The following is a 27,793-nucleotide window of genomic DNA, read 5'->3' as shown; positions in this document are numbered from 1 at the left end:
TCGCTCAACTTCATAAACTCATCACTCGTCAACCGTAGGGGCTTGTGTACGAAGGAACATGAAGGGTTCGATGTCAAGGTGGCAGGAGGCAATCTCCTATCATGCACTCACCTGGTTCCGCAACTGAGTATCACCATGGGAAATTACACGGTGACCGATGATTTCTTTGTTGTGGATCTGGATGACACGGATGTCATATTGGGCATTCAATGGATGGAGACCCTCGACCAGTACACACAGAGCTTCAAAAGGATGGAGTTCTCATTCAAGGTGGATGGCAGGAAGGTAGTTCTCAGGGGAATGTTGAATGGCGGCCCGAGGGAGATTTCCGCCAAAAGGATGGAAGCCATCTTCAGACATGGAAGCCATTTTCCCCTGCCTTGTTGGTTGAAAATTTTGTACACTTGGGGAATGTACAAAATTGTGGTTTCAGCCACAACGTGTGAGTATGATACTCTCCTAATTAAGGGAAGGCTCCCCCTACCTATAAACTATTCTTAAACTAAAGACGGATGAGACAACAGTTTTTTTTTCTTTCTTCAAGAAAAACTATATCCTTTTCTCTTCACAGAAAAGTGATAGCAATTGAAAATAATAGTAGAAACAACTTATAAAACAAAGTGAGGGAAATAAAATGAAGTTTCCTGAAAGCACAAATACTTCTGTCACTTCCTTCAGGATGTGATAGCAATATCAAGCTCAAAGTCTTGAATATGTGAAGTCCTATCTACCCTTTTCTAAATTAATGATAATAAGAACAAAGTATGGCAGCACAAAATCTGAAATATCTTATTCTTCTCTACATAAAACAATGAGAACCAGTGTGAGCTCTAAGTCTCCCAACTATTTCTAATCACAAAATCAACTTCTACTTTCTCTCAAGAACAAGTGTAGACACAAAGTCCTACAGCCTCTCTCAATAGAATATCTACTCTAATTGATATTAATCTCCAATACTTCCAACCCAAAGTTTGCAAATCAAATTTGATTAAGCTCTTATAGAAACACTAGCAGGAAAGATAATATTGAACACAAACTGAAGATATTTAGCACAAAGTCTCAATCCTTGAGCAATCTTCTTCTATTTCTTTCAACTTCAATTTACATATAAAAAGCACAATTAAGTGTTGAAAAACATTTAAGTTGTAGCATGTTTAGACTTGAATCCTTCGAACTTCTGGATAGCCGTTCATAGCTCATCAAGATTTGGCTTGTGGGTGTTCTTGGCAACAATCATGGTCTTCACAATGGTATCATGGCACTGAAGAAGCGTAGAGTTGTTCTTCTCCAAAGTGGACTGGATTTCTTGCAAGAAGATTTGATGTTTCATCAAAACTTGAATTGAGGTAGCTGAAAATTGTTCACTCCTCCACTCATTATGAATCTTCATCTGTAGATCTTCGAGAACTTCTTCTTCTGGTAGCAACTCCCCATTCTGATCCGTGATATTGAAGAGGCCTTCTCATAGCGAGAAACAACACCTTGGAATACTTCAACTTGCAATCTCATAGCGTCATCAATATTTTCAATGAGGGATTTGAGAACGAGGTTTTTGTTCTCTAGGAGCTCTTCACATTCTAGATACATGACCTTGGAAGGAATAATGTCATGCTCCCGAAGAACACTCAACTGTTGTTGAGGCATCTTGCGCCAAATCGTCAAGCTACTTTCAACCCTTTCTAGGTTCTGTTTGAAAGTCATGGAGGCCTGGTTCAACTTTTCTCCAATGTTCTCCAACTTAATCATCATTTGGAATATGTCTGTCAGCACTTGCACACACAGATCATGAAGCTAATCCACCCAAGAGTCTAACGCTTGTACCTTCTGAGCAACTCTTTCAACTCCTTGGATTGGTTCCTATGTACTTGTGATAGTTGAAGGATTGAACCCTTCACTTGAAGACTTGGTAATCTTTTGGATTGCTGCAACAAGTTGCACATTTTCCTCTTCTAGCTTATCCTTCTTTGCTAGAAGTTCATCACACCGCTGCACCAATGAAGCTATAGAATGTTTCGCATCATGTTTGACTACTTCATGCATTTGTTTGCCCAACTCCACCCTTGTCATCCTATAATCAGCAGCTTACATCTCTTCCTGTGGCTTGTCTACAATTGGATCAACAATTTCAGCCACCTTCATCCTGTTACTATCAACTGTTACCCTTGAGATCGTCTTAGCCCTTTTGGCAACCTTGGGTTTTGATTGTTTGAGATGCTGGAAATCAAAGATGTCAGGAGAGATTTCTTGCTTCTTTCTTTTAAGTGTAAAAGAACTAAGCCATAGAGGTAAAGTCATTGATTCTCCTTGAGCAACGACTGAAAGTGAGGGAGAAGCAGTTTTTGTTTGAACAACAGTCGTCATCCTGGGAGAAGTTAATGTTTGAACAACAACTATAGACTGCTCATTAATCAAAGGTCTTGATGACTGCATCATGAATTATCAAAACTAGAAGCAGAAGTATCAATCTCTGACAAAGGGGCATATGCAGGATTATCCTCAAACATATTCATCAAATTCCTTTGAGGATGATCAAGAGATGGATTTGGAGCTGAAATCGGAATGACTGTCTGAGGAGATTCACCCACTGAAACATGAACAATATGAACAGTGGAAAAAGCATCCACATTTGCATCAAAAGAAAACATGGGTAATTCTAGAGGAATCTGAGGGGGAACTTCATGAGGTGATTCCGAAATGGGTGACTCGGGAGCATTATCTGGTTGTAGTTCTTCCTTTGGATCTTCAACATCAATTACATGAATATGAAGCTGAGGCTTTTTTTCCCTCGAACTGTCACTTCTTCAGGAGAAAGAACCATTGCTTTGCTAACGTTCAACTTGATTCTTGTACTTGAAGATGATGCACCTTCCTTGTTGTCTACTTTGATTTCAGAGTTGAGTCCGACAGGTCCTATAGAATCATCTTCTTTTCCAACCTTGATCATGATGAGTCTAACATCGTTACCCTTGAGCGAAATATCGGTGTTAGCTAAGATAGGCTGAAATCTATCAAGAATGGAAGTGCATTCCTTATGCGACCATTGAATTGATGGAAGTGGTGCTTCATCAACTCTCTTTTCAACATATTCAGGATCAATTATCTTTCCATCATCAATCATTCCCTCTGGAATGTTTACCAATTTTAGGTCAACAATCTGCTCAAGAGTGAGCCTACAATAATCCATCTTACAAACCGCCTTTTCTGTACGGAAATCAACCCAAATGTCTTCTATTCCATGCACATGCGTGAAAAACTTTTTGATCTTCTCCTTCATGCCTTGGTAATCAAAATCTACTCTTGGCTTGAACCTTTTGAGTTTTATTTCCTACATTTCGATCTCCATGGCCTTAGCTTTGGTGGATGTAATGAGGGAATAATGGCCAATTTTCAATGGGTTATTTTTTGAAATTCCCATTCCAACCTTATGCTTAACAGATTGATGTGCATGAACAACTATGATCTGTCTTCCCAACTCCATAAGAATGATCTTATCAGTTGGAAATATAGGAAGCATATATGGCTGGCTGCTATAACATCCAACTCTCATGTAAGTGAAAGTTGGGAATTGAAGGAATAGGCAGCCATATTCATTCATCTTCTCCCAGACAGCATTTGATACTCTCCTGTTTTTCAATGTCTTATCAAATAGGCACATATAATGACCAAAGAAGGCATCCTGGACCCTCCTGAAGTGCAATCTGCTAGGTCTCAAAGGCAATTGGTCATAGTAATCCCACACTGGTATAAGCGAGCGATCACCCTTGGTAGAAAGACCAGGGAAGTGTTTGAGTGATGCTGTTATATACACTAAATATGAGTTCATGTAGAACGTCATGGTGGAAGGAACTGCTACAAGTTGTTCGCAAAGGGTATCACTGATGATTTCACCCCAAGAGATGTGTTGAGACTGCCTTATGAGCATGATGAACTTATACATCCATGGTTCAAAAACATTAGAATGTTCTAAACCCATCATCCTGCTGAGAAGAGTGATTGTATCTCCGATTTCTCACTTGAAATCACTACGGTACAACTTTGCTCATCTTGTAAAAGCAGCCCGTGGCTCACTGATCCATCTATTGATGTGGCGTCTACAATCTTTTTCTCTTGAGGCATAATACTCAACTGCACTATCTTTGGAGATCTCTATATAAACAGGTGCTGGTGGTATTATGAAAACCTTTTCAATAGTATCCGCATCAAGCCGGATTATCACTTCCCCATCATTGTTCCTGATAGTTCTTGTGTCTTTGTCAAAATGATTGGCACAAGCAAAAACGAACTCAGGTTCTAGGGCAGCCACTGGAAAGGAAGAAGCATGGTGAATGTGGCTATCCAACAGGTGTTGCGTATTGCTATCCTTGGGATCCTCCACCCGTTTATTGAACTCTGACATGTCAACATGCCCTATTTCCGTATCTTTGATGTGCTCCATGGGAGTGGAAACTTGGGATGGAGAGATCTCATTTTGGTACTTATCATATTTGTATTTCATCTTCTTTTGACAAGAGGAAGATGGTAAATCAGTCATTGAACAAGAGCTTGGCATGCTGCGATGAAGGTCTAGAAGTGTCAAAGCAACATCAAGATCAGCTGAATGAAACATATTTCTTCTTTTCAATGGGAAAAACTCTATCCCTCTTGAGAGGAAAATGTTGAATAAATAGGAACACTTGGAATTTGGCTTTTGGTCAATTTCGGATCTTGAAAGACATGTTAGAAGTATGCAAGAGGGGTAGGACATATTCGCAATTAGGTTTTCAAAACCCGAATGCAAGTATACTTGTAATAATAAAAATGGAAGGATGTGTGAAAAATGGAATTTTGACATGAAAAAGATAATGAGAATGGAATGTGTGAACAAGGGTAATGAATGCGGATGAATAAGGAAAGAATTTTGGAAGATCATCTCTATTTTAACCTCAAGAGAATGGGAAAATCCTTCACTTGTAATCCTTGAACTTTTGGCAAAAGATGATGAAGTCTTCTCAACCAAAGGGGAAAAACTCATTTTTTCATCTTACTTGCAATCAAATTTTAAAAACCCAAAATGCAAGTAAAGAGGGAACAACGGAAGGGGAAAGACAATGCAATCCTTAAATTACATTCAAGACTTGGAAAAAATGGGAAGAACTCTCACAAACCCGAACTAAAACAAAAACAAAACATACATCTAGAATGATCAAACAAGGAATGAAAACAAAAAGAAAGGAAATGAAAGTAAAACTGAAAAATAAACCTTTCCTTGCTTAATCAAGATGCCTTTTCAAGAGATGGAACAATCCTTGAATGGAAGAACCGATTGCTTAAATAGAAGGCAAAATGAAGATGTTGAAATCCTAACCACGTTTTTGTCAAACCTAGATTTCAACCATAATCAGCAAAAACGACATGCAAGGAGGAAGAAGAATGACTCCAAATGCCAAGCAAGGGTATGTGGTGAAGCAAGGAGAAGAAACGTCTAGGTTAGAGATGCCAAAACGCCTTCCTTCATGCTACAAAAACGGCTCCAAAGGAGGAAAACGTGGCAAATAACCAGCAAAAATGCCTATCAAAATGGGCAAAACGTGGCACCAAAACCATCATAAAAGGGATAAGAATCACCATGCCTCCTTCTTGAATGCATTCCTCCACAAAAATCGGTTTGCCAATCCTCCAAAATTCGAATTCCTTGTAGAAAAATCAGGTCGGGTTTTTGGGAAGAAAGAACAAGTTTAAAATGCAAGCAAAAGGCATGAAATCGGGTTTATAAATCCGCTTTACAAGTTTTAATTTGCTTCACTTTTCAACTCATAAGGCAAAATTGGGTTTGTGAGAGAAAAGATAAGAAGACATGTCAAAATAACTTGTAATAGGGAATTAAAATTCCCTTTACAAGTTTTAATGACTTAACTTTAAAAAAAGAACTTGCCATAGGGAAATTAAATTCCCTTTACAAGTTACAAAAAACATAAAAACATGTAATAGGGAAATAAAATCCCTATTTCAACTAAAAAGTAACTTTAAAACTTATAATAAGGAAATAAAATCCCTATTACAACTAAAAATCACTTAAGTAGGAACTTTTAAAAGAATTTACAAGCTCTTTTTAAACTTATAATTTTAAATTCACTTGCAATTTGTCCAAAAAGTTCCTATAATGACTTAAAAGACATAAAACAACAAAGGGGAAATAAAAGCAAGTTACAAGTTTAAAAATTACATAAAGTGCACTTGTAATTGACTTAAAATTTCCCTCCAACACTAAAACAAGAGAAAAATAAAATTTGCAATCCAAGGAAAATTTCTCACCTGCAGTCAGAAAGAAAAAACCCGAAATTGAAAAAAAAACAAAGCAAACGAACTCATAAAGCGATGAAATTTGAAACATGGATCAAGGATGGACTGAGGATTAAGCCAGTCCAAGGGCGAAGCAAAATTTTACCTCGGGAAGCGTGCCTTAGAGTAAATTTTTCATTTTTTAACAAAATTTTAATGGGGTGTTCCATTTTTGTGAATACAAAAATACAGACAACATGCTTGCAAACATACCTATAGTTGGTTCACACACCTCCACAATGCCAACTACTCCCCTTAGGCCTCCTTGTGCTCGCTAGTAGTTTGCAGAGTCTGCCAATGATGGGAACTGGATTCTATTATTGAACCCCCTACAATGTCTGCTTATGTGATTAGAGCCACTATAGAACACTAGAATGGTGCTGTCACTTCTCACTTCAAGTCTCCTATTATCATGTGAAGCATATAAGAACACTATAGAACACTATAATGGTGCTTTCACTTCTCACTTCAAGTCTCCTATTATCATGTGAAGCATATAAGAACACAATACAACACTAGAATGGTGCTATACCTTACCCATATCACAACGATATGGCCTCAACACTTCTATTTCTCTTTTCAAGGCTTCCAACTCCTTGTTCTTTCCCTCTTGTTGCATTTGGGAGGGTGTAGAATCTTCTCTTCCGTTGTGCTTTTCCATTAGTCTCTTCGTCACTCCATATGATTCCATGTCCTTTGTATCCCCACTTTGAAATTTATTGTAATAATAAATAATAATAATAAAATTAAGATACAAAAGAATAAAAATTAAATTAAATTAAAATATAAATGAATATAATTCAATATAACTAAAATTTGATTAAAGTTAATGAATGGTCAAAAGGCATGAAATGATAAGTTGTGACTCCCCCAAATATGAGGTATAAAAGGGAGAAGATAACTCATTTGAAGAGGGGATAATTGGAATCGGAAGTGCAGATCTGATTTAAATAAGAAGTGCAGATCTGATCGTGAAAGGTTGTGTCCCTTTCAAAGGGCAGATATAATAGAGAGTTGCACTCTTTCAAAGGGTGCTAATGGTGGAGAGGGCATGTCTCTTGCCAAAGGGCATACATGATGAAAAGGTGTGACCTCTCCCTCACATTGAGAGATATAAAGGAAAGGAATCAAAAGCATCCAGTGACATCACCATGAATCAGATCAGATCAGAACTGCTATTAAGTTATAGACAGTAATATCCTTGTTCTTGGTGGTATGCATGGGGATATGCTTAATATGTATGCTTAATATGTGATGCCTGATAATGTTCTTATGCAGAATTGAATAGTAATATTGATATAGACTGCAATATGTATGAAAGTGTAATAATGCCTTTCTATCACTAACTGTTCATATGATGATTAACTAAATTATATGATAGAGTTTGTAATACCATTCAATCTCACCATTAAATTATGGAGGGAGAATACAAGGAAGCAAGAGCACTAGGCTCCAGCAGGTATGCCAACCCCGAGTGTGGGCCAAGAGGCCAAGTTGATGAGGTCCTTCGTGCTCTCGGGCTTGTTGGAGAGGGATAGACTCGAGGCGCCTTGTGTGATTCTCGTTGAGCTCCACAATGGGGAGAAGTGTAGGGAGAGAAAGGGTTGTTGAATCCTTCATATAAAGTGGGCAATATATAAAGAATGTTGAATATATGATCTATCATAGCATAATGGAAATGTTGACTAACTTGTTGTGTAGGTTCCAGACCAAGCTTACTTGACAATAGTGTCCCTCTATTGTATTTATTATGTACTAAAATTGTGATTCTAGGTCAGAATATAAGAGGGTCCCATTAGGGGACATTACATCCTTTGCTATTTTCATGTCTCCGAATTGGTTATGTATGAATAGCTTGAGCAAGCAAAGGTACAAGTTTGGACTAAATCTCCCCGTGTTGCCAAAATCTAATCCTCTTTCTCCCAGCACACCTCACACTAACCGTAATGCGCCTTAGAATAACATACAGAGATTCTCTTTTACTCTTGCCAACCTGATTGAGAACCTCATCCCTTTATCTTTTAACTTCTACCAACCTGACTGAGACTCACCATACCTATCCCCACTTAAATAACCTTCATACAAATAGGATAACCAAACAAGGAATGCCACTAAAGCACCACTAACCTAGCATACTTGCAATGTGCTCTCACCATGCTAATAAGGCCTCCTTCATGTGTGATCACAATTCTACCATTAGTAATTGGTGCTACCAATGCTCTCTTGGTGCTGCCAATGCTTTCCTTCTGATGCACTAATGTCTCCTATACAACCAATGCCACCAAAGTAATTTATGGAGAATAAAACTTGTCATACACACTCAAACCAATAATATTAAAAAATTCATTGCAAACAAACCTATGAATTTGAACTTACATTTCTCTACTTATGTAAACTAAATAAAACAAAGATTGTGGAGGCTGGAGTCTTATATGATGTTAAAGATCATCCTGAGTGATTGACAAATGACTCTAAGTAGCCGTAATTGGTTCTTGTTAACACTTGCATCTGCCAGATGATCTTCCGCTGAATTCAACTTCCTCTTACAATGTAGAAAGTCGATCTCCTCAAAAGTTGATTGGAGACCAACTTCTTCTGCATAACTGTTAAGATTCCAGTTCCGACTCTAACTGTTACCATTGAATCTTCTTCTACTACAAGCTTAGGCATCCTTTGAAAAGCAGCTGCCATCAGACCAGCTAATAGTGCTTCATATTCTACTTCATTATTTGCTTTTATCCCTAGGAAAAGAGAGGCTCTATACAGAAACTCCCCCAATGAGTTTTTAAGCACAAACCCCTGCCCGCTAAAGCTGAATGGCCCTTGGAGGCTCCATCAAAATTCAGTTTGATGAATCCTTTTGGAGGAGGAAGCCTTCTTTCCTCACTTGTTTCCTTCTCAGTCTTATGGCTTGATTCTCTCTGTCTCTTGAATAGTATCACTGTGTATTATTGTGTTTAGTTAAGCTTTTATAACTATTGTCATATATCATGACAACATTAATTTTTTCAGCTGATTGGTAAACCCAGAAAAGTCAACCACATGAAAGTTTTGAGAAAGCCACTTAAACCCATACATACTCCAACATAGAAAAGTGTTCATTTGTAGAAGAAATTTACTTGGATGTTTCAATGATAGCATTTGGTTAGATAATTAGGCATGTCGTGGAAAGCTATATTTTTGAATTAAATATTTATTGGTACTGGCATTGTAAATTTCTTAGGATGATTCATGGATCATTGTGAATAGTCCTAGCAGATTCTTCTACCAGGTGTGCTTCTTTGACGGCATTTGGTTATATAATTGAGGAATGCTCTATCTTTGCATTAAATATTCATTGGTACTAACTAGTATTATAACTTTCTTAGGATGATTCGTGGATCATTGTGAATGCTGTTAGCAGATTCTTTTATTGGGTGTGCTGCTTTGATAATTGATTTCTCTTGGATTTGCCAAAGCAGAGTTTCAAACCAGATCCGACTTTGGACAAATTCATGGCACTTTTCTTTTCTGAAAATGTTTGTCTTACAAAAAGGTTTGTAAGGCAAAAGCATTTATGAAAAAATATTCTGTATTAACCCATGAAATGTTTCATGATCGCTGAATACTTTTTAATATCTCATACATGGTATCATAATATGCAATTCAAATTAGCTTTGATCATCTAAATTCTAGAAATTGTTGCAAGTCTGCTTTATAAAGCTGCCTTGCAGTTAGTTTTTGGTTTTCAAGTTATTTACTTGAACAAGAGTTAGATCACTCTAATCTAAACTGTCATATGTGAAATGAGCTAGAATTTATGGAACAGACCTGTATGGGCATGAGATGTGAACTGTTAAACTTCTAATATTTGCATGATGAATGTATTATTCTTTGCATATTCAGTATACTAATCACACTTATTATATGGTTTGTAGATACTTTCTTTTGAATACAACAGGAGAAAAAGTTGAAGAACAAACAGGAGTTATAAGAACCAACTGTATCGATTGTCTGGATCGCACTAATGTTACACAGGTTATGTATACTTTTATCATTGAGACATTATTTAAAAAACTGAAAGTAACTAGCATATCAAATAAATATAGTAAATATGACGAATCAGGTGGTTTTATAAAAAATATTTGAGTATACTGCTTTTACAAAAATATTTCTCAAGAAACATATCCTGTAGATAATGAGTATTTTTTATGTTACAGAATTATTCTTTACATTAAGCACAAGCACTCTGGGAAATATCAATGATGAATCCTTGAATATTATTTTAAAATTTTCCGATTCAGTCATCTTTTGAGTTTGTGTGCTTCTTGTATTCTTTCAAGTTTATGAATTCAATTTGGTTGGATAATTTCCTAAAATCAAACTATAAAGTGCCCTAGATCTATGTAACATTGCTTAGGGATGATTATTGTAGTAGAAAGGTCGTTGTTTAACATAACAGAGAAGAAAATACTGTATTATTTTAGTGAGTCAATCCGTTTATGGGAATCATGATGTTCAAATACTTCAATAGTTGGTCTATGCAAATTGAGTATACAGTAATTCTTTCAAATCGTAAAAACTCTTGTTCCACTTGATATTTATTATTACTTCTCCATTGAATAGAACATGGTAAAATCCATAGCACAGTGATTTTTGGTCAAATGATACTTGTGTCCATAGAAAAACAAGGTAGCTATTGCAAAAAAGTCAACCCTGAAAGAACAGTGAGTGGGAATGAAGCATACCAAACCAAACTGCGGGAACAAAATAGAAGGATGAGAAGAAGATGACCAGTGTGGAGAATGCAGAGCAATAGTCCTTTATGGCAATGTAATAGCAGAACTTATACAAAAGAAACTCAAATACTTAAATTCACCTTACAACTGACATATAGGAAGCAAATTATTTTGTTTAACAAGAAAAGAGCCTTCCCGGTGTCAGGCATGTGATAGCTACCTGTGGCCTCATCAAGGCTTGTACTAGCATCATTATTTTTCAGATTTGATCACCAAGTTGCTGTAACAGTCTGGGCAGCAGGTCTGAATGAGCTTTTGGACCAGAGTAGCCAGATGCTTCTCTGTCCCTCCCCAGGCGCGTGTATCCCTGTATCCGATATGGCCCAGATACATGTCGGATACTCTACCCATGTGTGCCCAAGAAACCTTGATTTTCCAACCATGCATATTATGTGATTTGATTTTTTTTAAATTTGATGTAAATCTTCCCAAGTTCAATTTAAGAAAACTTTATTCATGGCATGCGTTTACTGGTGAAGAACTTTAAACTAACTGCTCACTGTAATTTTGTCAAACACTTGCTAATGTAGACATTTCGTCAAACTGTTTGGTTGCTTGCTGGTTATAAGTTTCAGATTGCAGAGTTTTCTTGATTTTTGTCTTGGTTTGAATGGCAAGTTTTATACACAAATGTAAGAATATTCTACTCGTGAATGACTCTAATAACATATTAATTTTGAACAGCAAACTAGAGAAATGACTTCAAACTGACCTTTATTTGCAGAAAAGATTAAGCTTTAATTACACAGATATCCTATTATTACATGCCTAAATCTGAGGTTACATTTGACAAAATTTTCCATTAGTGCACAGCAGATTCCAGTCCACAAATACCATATCCAAATCTGCCATAAATCTCAGTCCAAGAAACAGGGAAAAGACTGATAAATTAACTCCACGCAATGTCTTTTGTTGGAGTCCAAAAGCACCAGCAATAGAGAATAATATAATCTCTTCAAGAGGTCTGATATAACAACAATTAATTAAAGATGAAAAATTATTTGCTCAAATAATCGAATGATTATATTTACGAATATACAACGTATATATAGAGAATTACAAGACGGTGTTCTAAAAAGAACGAACCATTAAACCAAAGCTTCAACATGAAGCTAAAAAGCTAAAATGCTTAACAAAGGTAAAAAGCTAAAAACTAAAAAGCTAACTACTTGTAATAAAAGAAGTAGTAGTTACACTAAACGAACTAAAAAGACAACTAAGTTGACTACTAAGATGACCATTATAGAATAGATATAATATTTTTTAAATACACTCCCTAATGGTCATCGTACTCAATACCATACAAAAAACATTGCAGGTCTGTTGATCACAAATGCACAAATGCAAAGAAAACTCTTTTGTTATTGAGAACCTCCCAGGATCTACAAAATGTTAATGACCAAGAGTATCAAAAACTGTCCAGCCTATTGTAATCCTCAGAAGCTTGAAACCATGATTTAGAGGAAAAATCGGCAAACCCAAAACAGATTGCAAGATACCACGGTTGCAGATGTTCGCCCTAGTAACTCCAGTGCGACCCAAAATAGATTGCAACAAAGCACGGTTTTTTTGGAAGAAAAACATCAAATCTTGAAATGGATTTACAAATCATCGTTTTTGTGGAAAAAAATGGTAAAACCCAAATAACCAAAACTCGACGCAAACTTTGTGAATTATAGATAATTTTTAGGGAAAAGATTATAAACCCTATGAACAATTTTTGAGGAAAAAATCGTGAAAACCCACAAACAATTTTTGAAGAAAAAATCATGAAAACCTAACAAGCAATTTTTGATGAAAAAATCGTGAAAACCTAGAAATAATTTTTGAGTAAAAAATTATGAAAACCCTCCCATGACTTTTTAAGGCAAAAAAACCAAAAAACCTAGAAATAATTTTTGAGAAAAAAACTACGAAAACCCTCCCATGATTTTTAATGGCAAAAAAACCAGAAAACTTAGAATTATTTTTTTTAAGGAAAAAAATAAAAACCCTAAAAATAATTTTTTATGTGGACAAATTATAAAACCGAAGATAATTTTTTTTAAGGGAAAAACTATAAAAACATGGAAATAATTTTTTTAAAGGATAATTTTTTTTATTTAAAAACCACCACTATTTGAAGATTTGTAGAAAACCTGTGGAATGCAAGCTTCAACCTGCACTCAGAAAACACGAAGGGCAGACAAATCGCGAACTAAAAATGTGGGCAAATAATCCGTTAGAAACAGATTCGATGTGGCGCACAGACCCACAAAAAATGCAGAACACAGTGTTAGTTTATTGTAACTTAGTGAGGAAAATAAAGAAGGATTCGAATCCTTATAGGGTTGGGCCCTTCTTCTTGATGTAACGTGGAGACTTAGCTGGGTCATATTCCCATGTAGCGTGTGACCCTTAAATAGGGCAGAACAATTAAGGTAACGTGTGAAGGTTAAATATAAAATATGGGGCCGACCCCAAAGGAAAACTTGCACGTTAGAACTCATGTATAACAAAGTCATTTGCCATTCAATATATACACAAACAACGAAAAAGGATATTGGCTTTAAAGGTGCGAAAGTTGTTACTGAACTTGGCGAATCTGTTCAAGGAGATTATAGCGAATTTGTTCAAGATCATAGCGAATATTGTTGCTGTTGATAGCAAGTCCCTCAAGGTGCAAATCTGATACTTTGTTGCTGTTGATAGCAAGTTCTTCAAGGTGCAGATTTGATACAGACCCGAAGCAAATATATTCACTTGAAAGGGCAGACTTATTCCATGTGGAAGTAAGAACCTAGTGCAAACCTGTTCATGATAAAGAAGCAGATCAGATTTATGCAAGTGTGTAGAATACAGATCTCAGATCTGAGTTGCAGCTAAGTTCACATTGTTACCTTTTGGAATTGAATGCATAATCAGACCTGTGGGTCTTTATTGCTGGGTTTTTCCTCTTAGGAGGTTTTCCCAGGGTATTTGCGTGTCGTGTTTCATTATTGTTCATCTTTATGTTTATGCCTAATTCTGAAAGTCACTAAACTAAACAACAAATGAATTAAGATTTAGTTTCTGAGTTTTCCATTAAATCTGAAAGTCTAATTTCAATATGGTATCAGAGCCCTAGGTCTGTATAGAGGCTGTAATCAGATTTGTGCTTCCGTCTAACCTGCTATTCAAAAGTTTAGTCCCCATGGTTTCTTATATCAGGTCTGAAGATAGGTTGGAAGGTCACACAAATTTCTCTTCTTGGAAGGTCAGGATAATGATGGCATTAAATGATCTTGCTGAATATGTTAGCAAGAATGCTAAGGAACCTGAGGGTGCAAGTGAGAAAGAAGATTGGAAGAAGAAGGACTTCCAAGCTCAAAGGATAATAATAGACTCCATCAAAAATTATTTGGTGCCATCCATCTCCATGAAGAAGTCCGCTAGGGAGATGTTCTCTACATTGGAAAAGATGTACGAAGTCAACAATACCAGCTACATCCTTGCCTTAAGGAATTAGCTCTCCTACATCAAATTAGAGAAAGAAGAACCTGTTGCTGCTTACTTCATGAGAATCTCTGAGCTAAGAGATCAACTTGCCACCGTTGGGAAGAGCATTGAAGACAATGACTTATCTATGATTGCCCTAAATGGTCCTCCTCCCTCTTGGGAACCATTTGTTCAAGGAATCTGTGCCAGAGTTGAGCTTCCTAAGTTTGATCAATTAATGGGAGATTGCATTCAAGAAGAGTCTCGGCTGGCTACGAAAGGAAAAATTAAGTACCCTTATGATGAGCAATATGTCCTCTTGGCTAAGAAGGAAGGTAGCCATTGGAAGAAGAATGATTTCAAGAGTAATAGAGATTTCAGCTCTCCTACCCCTCCTTCAAAGAAAAGACCAAGAGACTTATCCCACATCCGATGCTTCCGATGCAACAAGTGTGGCCACTTTGCAAGGGATTGTCAAATTCAGGATGAGCAAGAAGATGCAAACATAATTGAAGTATCAAATCCTCACAATCGTGAAGATTTCCTCCTTTGATCTATTGGTTTGTTGATCCATTCTTAAGTTAAATTCTGTTTTAGATTTAAGTTTGGTTCCAACTGAAGTCATAAATTTGTTGTGGATTTATCTTCTAGATAGGGTTTTAGAGGGAGTCCCGTGACATCTTTAAAAATACTCTTTGTCTCAGTAAAATCTTATTGCTGGCTTCTAATCATTGTGATCTATTGCTCTAATGATGGAATTGATAAATGTGTTACTTGATTATTGCGAATGTTTTCCTTTATTATATTCTATGTTGAAACTAACAAGTGTTTTGGTTATATTCTATGATATACTGGGTGTATCATGCACCCTCTGCGGAGTGCAAGGTGAGTCCACCCTCTGCAGAGTGCAAGGTGGTAGTTCTCTCTCACCCTCTGTGGAGCGCAAGGTGAGTCCACTCTCTGCGGAGTGCAAGGTGGCAGTTCTATCCACCCTCTGCGGAGTGCAAGGTGGCGGTTATTTCTCACCCTTTGCAGAGTGCAAAGTGAGTTCATCCTCTGCGGTGTGCAAGGTGACAGGTTGTTCTTCTCAGTGAAGAAGCTTATGTATCCGCTGCGGTTGTGCATGATTTATGTTGTATGGTTATATATATCTTTGAGTATTAATTATTGCAGGTGTGCATATGGAAAGGTCTCTGTCATCCTCTGCGGATGTGCATGATGAAAGATCATGGTGTTACATGTAGGTCCCCCGGAAAGTGTAAAGTTATGAAGCGTTGGCTTCATCCTCTGCAGGCATTGCAAGAGAAGATCATGTAAAGGTTCATTGTAATATAATTGCGTGATCAAATCACGAATTGTATAATTGATTGTACTATTAGGGCTGGGCCCTAATCTTAAATATTGTAAGTATTCATGCCATGGGATTGTCTATGTGAATATGGTTATGTATTTAGTTTCCTCCCTAGTTAAGAGGGAGTGTTAGTTTATTGTAACTTAGTGAGGAAAATAAATAAGTATTCGAATCCTTATAGGGCTGGGCCCTTCATCTTGATGTAACGTGGGGACTCAGCTGGGTCCTATTCCCATGTAGCGTGTGGCCCTTAAATAGGGCAGAACAATTAAGGTAACGTGTGAAGGTTAAGTATAAAATATGGGCGCCAAAATATGGGGCCGACCCCAAAGGAAAACTTGCACGTTAGAACTCATATATAACAAAGTCATTTGCCATTCAATATATACACAAACAGCGAAAAAGGATATCTGCTTTAAAGGTGCGAAAGTTGTTACTGAACTTGGCGAATCTGTTCAAGGAGATTATAGCGAATTTGTTCAAGATCATAGCGAATATTGTTGCTGTTGATAGCAAGTCCCTCAAGGTGCAGATCTGATACTTTGTTGCTGTTGATAGCAAGTTCTTCAAGGTGCAGATCTGATACAGACCCGAAGCAAATATATTCACTTGAAAGGGCAAACTTATTCCCTGTGGAAGTAAGAACCTAGTGCAAACCTGTTCATGATAAAGAAGCAGATCAAATTTATGCAAGTGTGTAGAATACAGATCTCAGATCTGAGTTGTAGCTAAGTACACATTGTTACCTTTTGGAATTGAATGCATAATCAGACCTGTGGGTCTTTATTGCTGGGTTTTTCCTCTTAGGAGGTTTTCCCAGGGTATTTGCGTGTCGTGTTTCATTATTGTTCATCTTTATGTTTATGCCTAATTCTGAAAGTCACTAAACTAAACAAAAAATCAATTAAGATTCAGTTTCTGAGTTTTCCATTAAATCTGAAAGTCTAATTTCAACACAGGAGTCAAACCCCCTTGCTGTTGCGCAAAATAAATCACACGAAATTTGCGCGCGGAAATAGAAAATCGACCCGAGATCACAAAAGTTGTCGCGTGGTAGAAACTAAGTAGAGATTGCGCGGGAAAAATGGTGCCCATAAAACCCTGATGGCAAGAAACCGCGTCGCGGGTAATAGAAGCCATGCAGAGAAAAAGCTGAACAAAAGAAACGCGATAAAAAATACAGTCCACATGTGGCAAAAACCCGTGACCAAAAAAAACTTGCCCTCTCGTCCTAGAAAAACAAACTCATGTCGCGAGCAACAGCGGAAACAAAAGAACATGACCCTGCAACGAAACACGCCGAGAAACAAAAAATCCCAATGCTTTTCGAACTATGGAACATGAATGGCGCTGCGAAAAAACAAGTCGAAAATTGTAGGTGGGTAGAAAAAGCTAGCAACAGAATGTGCGCACAGCAAAATGAAACCCACGTATTTTAGAAAAACGAACCCACTAATTGGAAAAAAATTCAAATTATAGCTTTAGAAAAGCCCACGAACCACCAATGATTTTTTTAAAAAAAATCGATTAAAAAAAATTCTGGAAAAAAGTTCCAAAAAGGGTTCTACAAACTTTTAAAAGAATTGGCCAAACTCTAAAAAATCCCATCAACCCACTCTGATACCATGAAAATTAATTGCTGCAATAATAGAATGATTATATTTACAAATATACAACGTATATATAGAGAATTACAAGACGCTGTTCTAAAAAGAACAAGCCGTTAAACTGAAGCTTCAACACGAAGCTAAAAAGCTAAAACGCTTAACAAAGCTAAAAACTAAAAAGCTAGCTATGCCTTCTAATAAAAGAAGCAGTAGTTACACTAAATGAACTAAAAAGACAACGAAGTTGACAACTAAGATGACCATTATAGAATAGATATAATATTATTTTTATAAAAGAATTGTAGCAGCTCAGACTTTCTCCATTGTGTGTCATTGCACTCATTGCACATGCTGCTAGTGATTTCAAAAGATTTGTTACATGTGGATTTCTTCAGCCGTGGAACATAACACTAATGAGCAATTGGAAGATTAGTGGTTTAGGAAGAAAAATTGTTACACCTTCCTCTTCTTATTTGTAACCATACACATAGTTGTTCATTTCATTCACATTGGAAGAGGATAAATTATTGCTAGTTGTAGGAAAATTTAGTTTGATGTGCTTACTCTGTTTCGGTGATACGATTCTCATCTCTTGCCACACTGTTTATAACATCTCTTGTACCTTATTCATTTTTTATTGTAAATAGAAGTAGCATGCATATTTGCTAAATTCTTCTGCTTGCATATCTTCATTATGATTTGGGTTACTAATCCACCTTTTTCTTTCAGATAATCTATAAATCCTTTTTCCTCGGGATTGGTTTGCCCCCTAGACCACTTGGTAGTCGGATAACTTTTGATGCTTCCGACTTCTTCCTAAATATGCCCACAATTCCTTCCAAATACTTCTTAGTGATTTTGACCATAGATGATCAAATTGTGTGGACTCAATGCAACTCACGAGTCATTTGGCAAAATGTGTTGAGTTGACATGATCTACGCATAGAGTCTTTGTTGAGTACTCACCAAGCTGTCTTGTAAAAAATTCGCTAAGTTCTGTAATGATATAATGTCCCCTAATTAGTTATACTCTAAATTAACTTAAATTTGTCCAAATCGAAAATAGGTAATTAAGTTTATGAGGGTACCTTTGTATACTGTTTTCTTGCAACACAAAATTAGAGAACACATATGGAATAATACTTATAAATTGAAACATATGCTAATGAATTAGATTGAGTAATATAAATTTTTAATGTATTAATTACCTTTAGTATTATATTTGTTAGATAAAATCAGATTGTAGATTAGTTGCCATTATTTATTATCCTATTTCTTAGTGCACTAGGGCAGGCTAGTTGGATAGGGTCTCCAAGAGATCCTCCATCCTAGGACCAAGAGTAGATGCTACATCCCTCTTGGCTCCATGTGGCAGGTGTTAGCATCGATCATGGAGTGGCATACCCAGTGAGGTGTCCTATCGCCGTTCCCCCTCATCACAACCACCTCCTCTCTTAAGCCCAAGAGAAGATGCTACACCCCTCTTGGCCCCATGTGGCAGGGTTTAGGCATCCACTATGGAGTGGCGTACTTAAGAGAGAGTCCCTCATTTGTTATATTTGTTATTCAATTCAACTCATTATGATAATCAATTGCACTTGACATAGTTATCACAATTCCGTTACATTATATTATATTAGTGCCTTGTATTAGATTGTCATCAATTCTTTCTGTTAGTACTACTTTGTATCAGTATTAATCAGTATTTGTCATTATTCCATTACAATCACTACGCTATTTCTTGTATTATTAGTACTATTTACAGTATTATAACAATTTGTGCGAACTGAATTTGATTGCCTTATTCATTCTTGGATTCATTAACAGATATTATATATTATGTCTAACAGTAATGTAATTTTAATGCTGTTTGAATAATTGTATGTTATTTGCCTTTTCAACTTAATGTCATATTAACGTCACCAATTTAATTACAGATCACACACAACAGTTTATATTCAATGATATGCATATAAGATTTTAATATATATAAATTTAAAATGCTGGCTGGTATATTCTAATATTAAATCAGAAGTCATTCATATACTTACCTGTCACTGCTCGCTCCTGTTTCCTATCCCTGCTGGCAGCCTCGATAATCTCCTCTATGTCCTCCCAATTGGCAAGGGGGGGGGGGGGAGGGGGTATTTATCCTACCCCTATCGTGGTGGAAAGCCACAATACTTCCCATTTGGTAGCGCCCCTTTTTGAAGGGTCGCTGCCCTCTCACCTGACGTGACCCTTCATATATTGGTTTTGAGACCATTCATTCATGCGGGATTAATTAATATCAAGCCACCATTCATATAAATGGTTATTGGTCTGAGGGAATATAATAATTATCAGTCAAAATATGAAATGTAAGTTATTAATAATATAATATATATATATTAACATTGCTTATACTTCCCATTTGGTAGCGCCCCTTTTTGAAGGGTTGCTGCCCTCTCACCTGACGTGACCCTTCATATATTGGTTTTGAGACCTTTCATTCCTATGGGATTAATTAATATCAAGCCACCATTTCATATAAATGGCTATCAGGCTGAGGGAATATAATAATTATCTGTCAAAATATGAAATTTAAATTATTAATAATATAATATATATTTTAACATTGTTTATACATATAGAATGTAAATTCCATTAAATTGATGAAATAATATAATATAATGAATTTAATAAGTCAATGTTTCTGATTTTGAATTTAATATGATTTTAATATATTACAAGGCAAAATTAATTCTAATATAAATGGGGGGATATGATAAATGAAGGCATAATTGATTTGCATATGACAGGTGTAATATTTGAATGATGACAAAATGATGATCAGTATAGACTTATGTGTTCTCTAAATGCATTAGCTTCCTTTTTTTGTGTTATTATATATATTATTTTGCCAAGTTTTGCCGAGATTTTGCCAAGTCCCCAGTCAATGTCAAAATTTTGGGCTGCCGAGTTTGAGTTTTCCATCTATGGTTTTAACTTTGAATAATGGTATTCCTGAGGATTTACTTTGAGCACTCCAACATTAAATCGCAATTCCATCTATATTCTGCATTCCAAAATCCCAAGTAAAGGCTAGGAAAGCTTTTTATAAGTATCTCATTGTGCTCCTTGGTAATGAGTTTTGACATTTGGTGTCTTGCTTAGGCTTGCAGAGCTCTCGTATCAATTTGAGGATCAGTAAAAAGTTCTTTGAAGAATTTGTTATTGCCCTCTCTGATTTGTGGGTTTAAATTTAAAATTTGTCCATTCAGATGTAACAAGTTTTTGAATCTGTTGATGTTCCTCCTTGCTGCCACAGATTTATGTAAATATCACTTGTTCTTATTTTCCTGTCCTGAGTCATGTTATTCTTGATCTCTATTTGAGGTAGGTATTTTCCTCCAGCAGCGTTTACTTTAAATCCCAACTCAGATCCTTCTCTTTTCCAAAAAGTTCATCCTTAACTTTCCATCTGGATAGTGTCGTGCGCTGGAGTTATGCCTCATCAATTTCTCTAATCTCTGAAAGGGCTTCCAATTACATTTTATTTCTATTCTTTTGGATTCTATGTTTTAGCTTTTGAACTTGTCCATGCCTTTAAGCTGCCTTGGATTGGTAGGTTCCATCATTTTTTGACTAAGCTACATTTTCTCTTAGTAGGCAGGTGTATTTGTCAGTGGTCTGATCCTGGTGATTTAAAAACATTTTCTTCAGTTTCATAATGTTGGGATAGTAAAGAATATTCTAGCAGATGATGGGCCAGCCTTATGCAATCAGATTTTGTTCCTTGTTCTGCAGTTATACTTTGTAATTGGGTTTACCATCCTAAAGGTACTTTGCAGGGAGGAAATCAGAGTTTGATGTGCAATCTGTTTTGTCACTAGTTATACTCATGTTGAAGCTCTGTACTAGAATCAAGCCTTTGTCTTTCTCTCTCACAGAAGTTCATGAGTTCCTCCCACAGCTGTCTTCTGGTTGTTGCTGCATGTGGCCATCCATATACATGTGTTACTTTTCCTTGGATCTAAGCAGTTAAGTGCTGTAAATACAGACTGAGCTTTCTCCAATAGGTGCTAATTTTCTGAGTTGCTGTTTGCTTTGTGCTGCCATCAAAGAAACCTCTGCTTGCTTCTGAATGTGCTTGGTGTACTCTTTCATCGTTTCCTCTGACCATTTCGTCTTGTTGAGGAACAAAATGTTAGAACTTCCTTTCCTTATCAGTTGTTTAAGAGTCCTTTTTTGATGGGGCACTCTGATGTTCTATGATTTACACCATGCACCTTGGTCCTTCGAGGCTTCATTCTGTATATTTTTGAGTAATAGGTAGGGGTACAACTGCATCTTCATTTGTACAGTTTAAAAACTTAAATTTTTAAAGGATGTATGGAGTAGGGAATGCATATACTATTGAAAATGCATAATCAGTTACCATGCGTTGTTAGTCATTTGTATGATGATGGAGTCCTCTTGAATGGAAGTTCACTGGAAGAGTTTGTTATTTCTTTTGGTGTTCTTCTCTTCAAGTGCCAATGTAATGTACCATTTTATAGTCTTGAATAAATTTTGTTCTGTTAATGTTTCCACAGCATTGTAGTTGTTTATGCATCAACTAGTTTTATAAGATTCAATTGACTTGAAAGTTTAAAGAATTTTTTTCTGCTGGGATACTAAAGTTCACTGTAGTAGTTAGTGCTGGAAATTACAATTAAAGGGAATTTAAGTTAAATTGTTGATGATTCATGCTATTGGAGTGAAATCAAATCTGATTTGGAATTTTAGAATATTTCTCTTTTTGTATTCCCTCCAAGCATCAGAATAATAGTTTGCAGGAAACTTTATTATAGGGACAGAGACATCATTCCCTTCCCCCATGTTCTTGTTACCATATTTATATATAATAAAGTCTAACTCCTGTAGTTATGTATCTTGATTTCAGTGGTGTCACTGGCTTTGCACTGGTACCTGTACTTGTACCTTTACATCGACAGGTGAATAAAGTATTTATTATTCAGCTTCTTTTTGAAATGCAGAGTATGCTGGGAAGGAAATCTCTGGAAACCCAACTTCACCAGATTGAAATATTGCAACAAAGTCAAAATATAAGCCAGCACACGAGTTTTGATAATCTTTTCAAAATCTGTGAGTTTTTTATTGACATTCCGTATAGGCTGCCACATACTGAAAATCATTTTTGGGCATCGTCATTATGAGGGATTATTTCTTAATCAACTTATTGTGAGGGAAGAATTTAATTTGCTGATTATGCCAAGCAATAATTTAGTTTCTTGCATGGCATACAATAAACATTGTTGCTAACTAAATTAGTCTCAATAGGATTCAGAATTCGAGAAAATTGTGCTTTGACTGTCTCTACTTTTGGTCAATCTACTTTTTATTCTTATTTTAGACATCCTCTATTTTTTTTGCAGTGTGGGCAAACCATGGAGATGAAATAAGCATCCAGTATTCTGGAACACCTGCACTGAAAGGTGATTTTGTAAGGTATATCATGAAAACTAGACCTGCTTATTTTCTGCTATCTATTTTCCTTCTTATGTATGTGTTGACGTGTCTAAAGTCGTGGAACTTACGACTTCATCCTGCCAGCACATAATAGAAATACTAAGAATCCTATCCTCTCTTGAGATAAGGAAACCCCTAATGCTGTGTTAATTTGATCAATGGGGATTACCTCAATGTTTTGGTTGTCAGGTCTTGACTGCAGGATAGCCTAGTAGTTTGATGTGTTTTGCTGGAAACACAAGGGGACTTATGGTTAGACAGGATCGGTTTCGTAGAGGTTCCCTAGAGTTTAACAGTCCTATATCATTTGATTTTGCCTCTGATTGATACTTTTTCAGCTTGACTGTATGGTTTCTTTAATGAAAAAAGAAAAAAGGAGAGAGGGATAAAGGGTGAATAAGAACAACTAACTAATTCTAACTAAGACAACATATTTCAACACAGAGACAGAAATCTCAAAATAACTAGAAATTACTTCGCCAGCTAATTAGCACAACTAGGTAAAAAGTAGTGCAATCATCTAAGGATTTAGAATTTTCAAGTTTATTAGATATGAACGATAGATTCTTACACCTATTCATCCAAATTTAATAACTGAACTTAGCACAAAAGGGTTCAGACTAACCATGCAGAGGAAACAATAATCAACTATTTCCTAATGGTATGAACCAAGATTTTCCATCAAATATATGCCTAAATAACTGTCTGAAATTAAATACAGTTGTAGAAATATGAAATAAATGGAGAAGAGGACCATGCCCTCACAGTAGAACAAACACAACTTTAATTTCCATTAAATCCTGTATGTATTTTGCCAGAGTTTCTGCAACAATCTTTGTTTTTTCTCCCTTGCAAAGAGGAACTAATTCCTTTATATAGATTCCCAAAAACGGATGAATGGCCAAGATTTAAACTTGAATAAGTGGGCCAGATTCATCCTATATCAAAACTGCCCATACCCATAAATGGGAGGCAAAATATCAACAACAACAAAAGGAGAAACAATGACTACCCAAAAAGGTAATTAATAACTACCAAAAAGCTGCTCCAAAAAGTGCACATGCATGGAGCTCAAGATTTACAACTGTTTTGGTAGTTAGAAATGAACTTTATGCCTAAAAACTGCTTTTTAAGATTTTAAAAGAAACTTGCACTTTATGAGAGCACCATGCCTTGACAGCTTTGGCGGTATCATGTGCTCCTTCAAACTCTATTGTAGTCCTTTGTGCCAATGCCAATGGGGGAACATGGGATTTAGGGGCATGTTGCAATGGTTTTAGCAGGTGATCAATATACCCCTCAGCCTGCTCAGCACGAAATCGGTACATGTTTCTCTCAGCAATCATTTCGTCGAGTTGCCTGAGCATATTCTGCACGGAGTCCTTGAACTCTTCCCTTTCTTGCTCTTTGGTGGCTTGCCCTATCGAGATGGTTGCAATGCTATAATCGACCAATGCAATTTGATCTGCTGGCTTATCGACAGGTGGGGTAGCGATATGGATGGTGCGGGTCCTTTGCTCATCCTTGATGATCCGGGAGTAGGTCTTGGGCTTCTTCTTGCCTTTGGATTTTGTTTCCCCTATGCGAGAGAAGATATCCTCCAAGTTGATAGGCGGCTTGATGGCTGCTTTTCGCTATGCACGAGCAACTAGCCAATCTTGTGGGATGATCTGCCCGGATGTTATGGCCAGATTCGCACTCTGCTCCTTAGAGGTTTCAGCTGGCTCACTGCCTATCTGCAATTGATCTGTCATAGAAGGAACAGATGGAGTATCCAGCCCTTTACTTATAGTTGAGTTCTCCCCTACCTCACTGAACAACTGTCGGGTATCCCCTTGTGATGGTTGCTCTTCAATTCTGTCTGGCTCATGGGTCTCATCAGCCTTGTGTCTCCTTCGACGGTGGTGTCATCTTTGCCGACGCTATTCAATTGTAATTCATGCCGACTCCCTTGTGTGAGTTCATGATTACCAGCCTCTTGATTAGGTGGAATTTCTCCCTCCTCAACTTGGTTTCCAGGTTCATTAGAACCAATGATCCCGACCTCTGCATCTGGTCACCTTGTGCTAGAGGATTATTAGCCTCGAACGCATCCACATCACTCTGGGAGGGTGGAGCAGGTATATAGTCAAGCTCGACTACGTCATCCACGGAACTGGGGTCTTTGGATGATGAATTGACTTTCGGCCTTCTGATAGGGATCTTTCCCCTTCTAGTTCTTTTTGACGTCCGAGTCCCTCTATTAGCTCTGGCTTTCTTCCTCTTCTTTTTGGGTCTCTCAACCTCTTCCTTCGATGCTCCGTAAAGTAGAACATCCATTCCTCAAAAAAGTTAGACTGAGGGAGTCCCATAACCCGACTGAGTAAGGTGACCATATCACCATGCTCGTTATGAAAGTCACTTCTGGGGGTCTTTTTACTGATCCTAATACTCGGAGGCCTTCTCTCCTTATACCATTCTTCGTTTATCAATGTCTTGCATTTAGCAGGGTTCATGTCGTAAGCAACCTGCGCCTCATCTATAGTTGTAGCAATAGGATTATCGGGAAACGGGATGTCAAATGCATCCCCAATGGCCTCAGGTGTGAAGTCAGCTAGCACCATATTTTCTAGAATCACTAATCTGGTCTCTGGTTGATAATGTCGGGCAGCCTCAACTACTAGCTCATAATTCTGCACGGATGGAGGGAAACCTGCCGCCTGAGCGATACCACTTTCCATCATGCGCTTGGGCTTGCCATAGGCGTTATGAGAATATACCCGGTCTCTGAAGTCCTGAATGTCTATGTGGCCCAAATCAGTATCACCTATGTTTTCCCATATGCTTTGGACTTTTGACTCCCTCACTCCTCCCCTTTGGTACTGGTACTTCATTCTGGCCTTTGCGGGGAATGTCAGATTTAGAGACCCGAGATGTTCCGGTTGCATCAGGTGTTTTTGAGGATTCTACCGCCGATTTAGGCATTTATCCTGCACAACCGGATGTGGATTATGAGACGAGATGAAGGAAACAAACAGGTTAGTCAAAATAGATGATGATGTCAGTACATAAGGATGAATGGGAAAACTGAAATTTGAACAAAGTATGGTGCTTCAATAAAAGAGCCTGATTAATTTGGAAGTGAAATGCTATGAAATAGGGAATTAAGCTCTTTGTTTAAAATTTGTCACTTGGCTATAGTTCAGTTTTCCAAAATGTTCAAAATTTCCCCAAGTCTGAATTTTGCCTTGCCATTACGCTATGTTTAATGCTTTCAAATAGACGACCAATTTCGCATAAATAATGATTTGAAGGAGAGAATTGAATCATACTTGGCGAATTGCCTAATTGATGAACGAACTTCGGAGGCTTAGGCGCTTTTGCAAAGTGTTGTGCCTTACTTTTTTCTTTCCCGCACGATATTGGACTGCCAGGTTTTGCAAATTGCTGAGGTAAGATGCTGCCTCCCTATTCTTCTAACTTGCGTTTTCAGAATGCAAGGGTTTTCGTGAAAACGAGAGAGTCTAATACTCAACCTCTTCCGTGATTGGTATTTTCGGCTAAACAAGATGGAATGCAGACTTTTGCGGTTTCCAAGCTGGGAGATTTTCAGGGTTTTGAGACTAAGCTCCTTACATATAACTTGCGCGAATCCTTGGTTCGCCCAATTTTGGGGCAAAACAAGCTTTTGCAAACTTTTCAACTTTCAACACCTTACTTTTGATTTGCGATTTCAGAATGCAAGGATTTTTGCGAGCTTGAAAGAGTTAAAACGCTGCCTATGGACTACGCGATTTCCACCCTTCTTGATTTTTGGGGTAAAAGCTACAAATGTAAACACCAGTTTAACACCCCTTTTTATTTCGCGATTTCCAACTTCATCAATGCTTGCCCATAGGAGGAGATGAAATGCAGATTTATAAAACCTAACGCCTTCCTTTCTTATCGCGACTTTCACTCTCTTTGGCAATTTTCGAGATAAAAGAGAGTTTTGCAAATACTAAACTTAACACCGTTTTAAAAAAAAACCAGCATTTCAGGGCAAAAGCACATTCTGAAAAGTTCTAAGTTACAACGCCTTCACTTGGTTTTGGAACTCGGGGCAAATAGTGATTTTGCAAGGTTTTTTGACTTAGACGCTTTTCTTCTTATTTGGCCAAAATCGGGCCTAAAAGTCCTTGTTGAAAACTTTATTAAATTTGACGCTTTTACTCCATGCCCTGAAAATCGGCCCAAAAGGCACTTTTGCAAACTTCTTTTAAGTTTTAACTTGTATTTGGCGAATCTTGGGCCAAAAGAGCATTTTGAAAAGTTTATGAGTTTTAACGTTTTTACTTGTAGGCCTCGAAATTGGACCAAAGGCGTGTTTTGAAAAGTTCTTTAGTTTTTAACGCTTTATGACTTGGTTTGAAATTCGGCCTAAAAGGCCCTTTTGAAAAGTTTATGAGTTTTAACGTTTTACCTCTATGCCTCAAAAATCGGACAAAATGGCACTTTTGCAACTTTTCACACTTGGACGTTTTACCTCCATGTGGCGAAATTCGGCCTTCTGAGGAATTTTGCAAACTCTTGAAACTTAGGCATTTTACTTTATGGCAAAAATCGGCCCAAAAGGCGCCATTTCGCAAGGTTTTGGAATTGACATTGTTGCCTACCTGGCAGACTCTCAGGCTTTAAAACTAGGTTTCCCTTTGTTTGATTTTGGGTATTCAAAAACTAGGTTTCCCTTTGTTTGATTTTGGGTATTCAAAATGCGAAACTCTCTGCGTAGAACTCCCAGGCTATGCGAC

General features: G+C 37.1%; 1 protein-coding gene across 3 annotated transcripts in view; it reads left to right on the top strand.

Moving 5' to 3' along the window:
- The window catches only part of LOC131031990 (phosphoinositide phosphatase SAC7), a 211,088-nt gene that overhangs the window by 42,925 nt on the left and 140,370 nt on the right, over window positions 1-27,793 (top strand). For all 3 annotated transcript variants that reach the window (XM_057962870.2, XM_057962878.2, XM_057962886.2), the window contains exons 15-17: window positions 10,236-10,335; window positions 22,532-22,640; window positions 22,931-23,003. In XM_057962870.2, coding sequence (XP_057818853.2) covers window positions 10,236-10,335; window positions 22,532-22,640; window positions 22,931-23,003 — 282 coding nt within the window. The remainder of the gene's footprint in view (window positions 1-10,235; window positions 10,336-22,531; window positions 22,641-22,930; window positions 23,004-27,793) is intronic.

Source organism: Cryptomeria japonica, chromosome 6 (assembly GCF_030272615.1).
Source record: "Cryptomeria japonica chromosome 6, Sugi_1.0, whole genome shotgun sequence".
Taxonomy (NCBI): Eukaryota; Viridiplantae; Streptophyta; class Pinopsida; order Cupressales; family Cupressaceae; genus Cryptomeria; species Cryptomeria japonica.
Note: the sequence above shows the minus strand (reverse complement) of the source record. Positions and strands in the feature narration are given on the sequence as shown.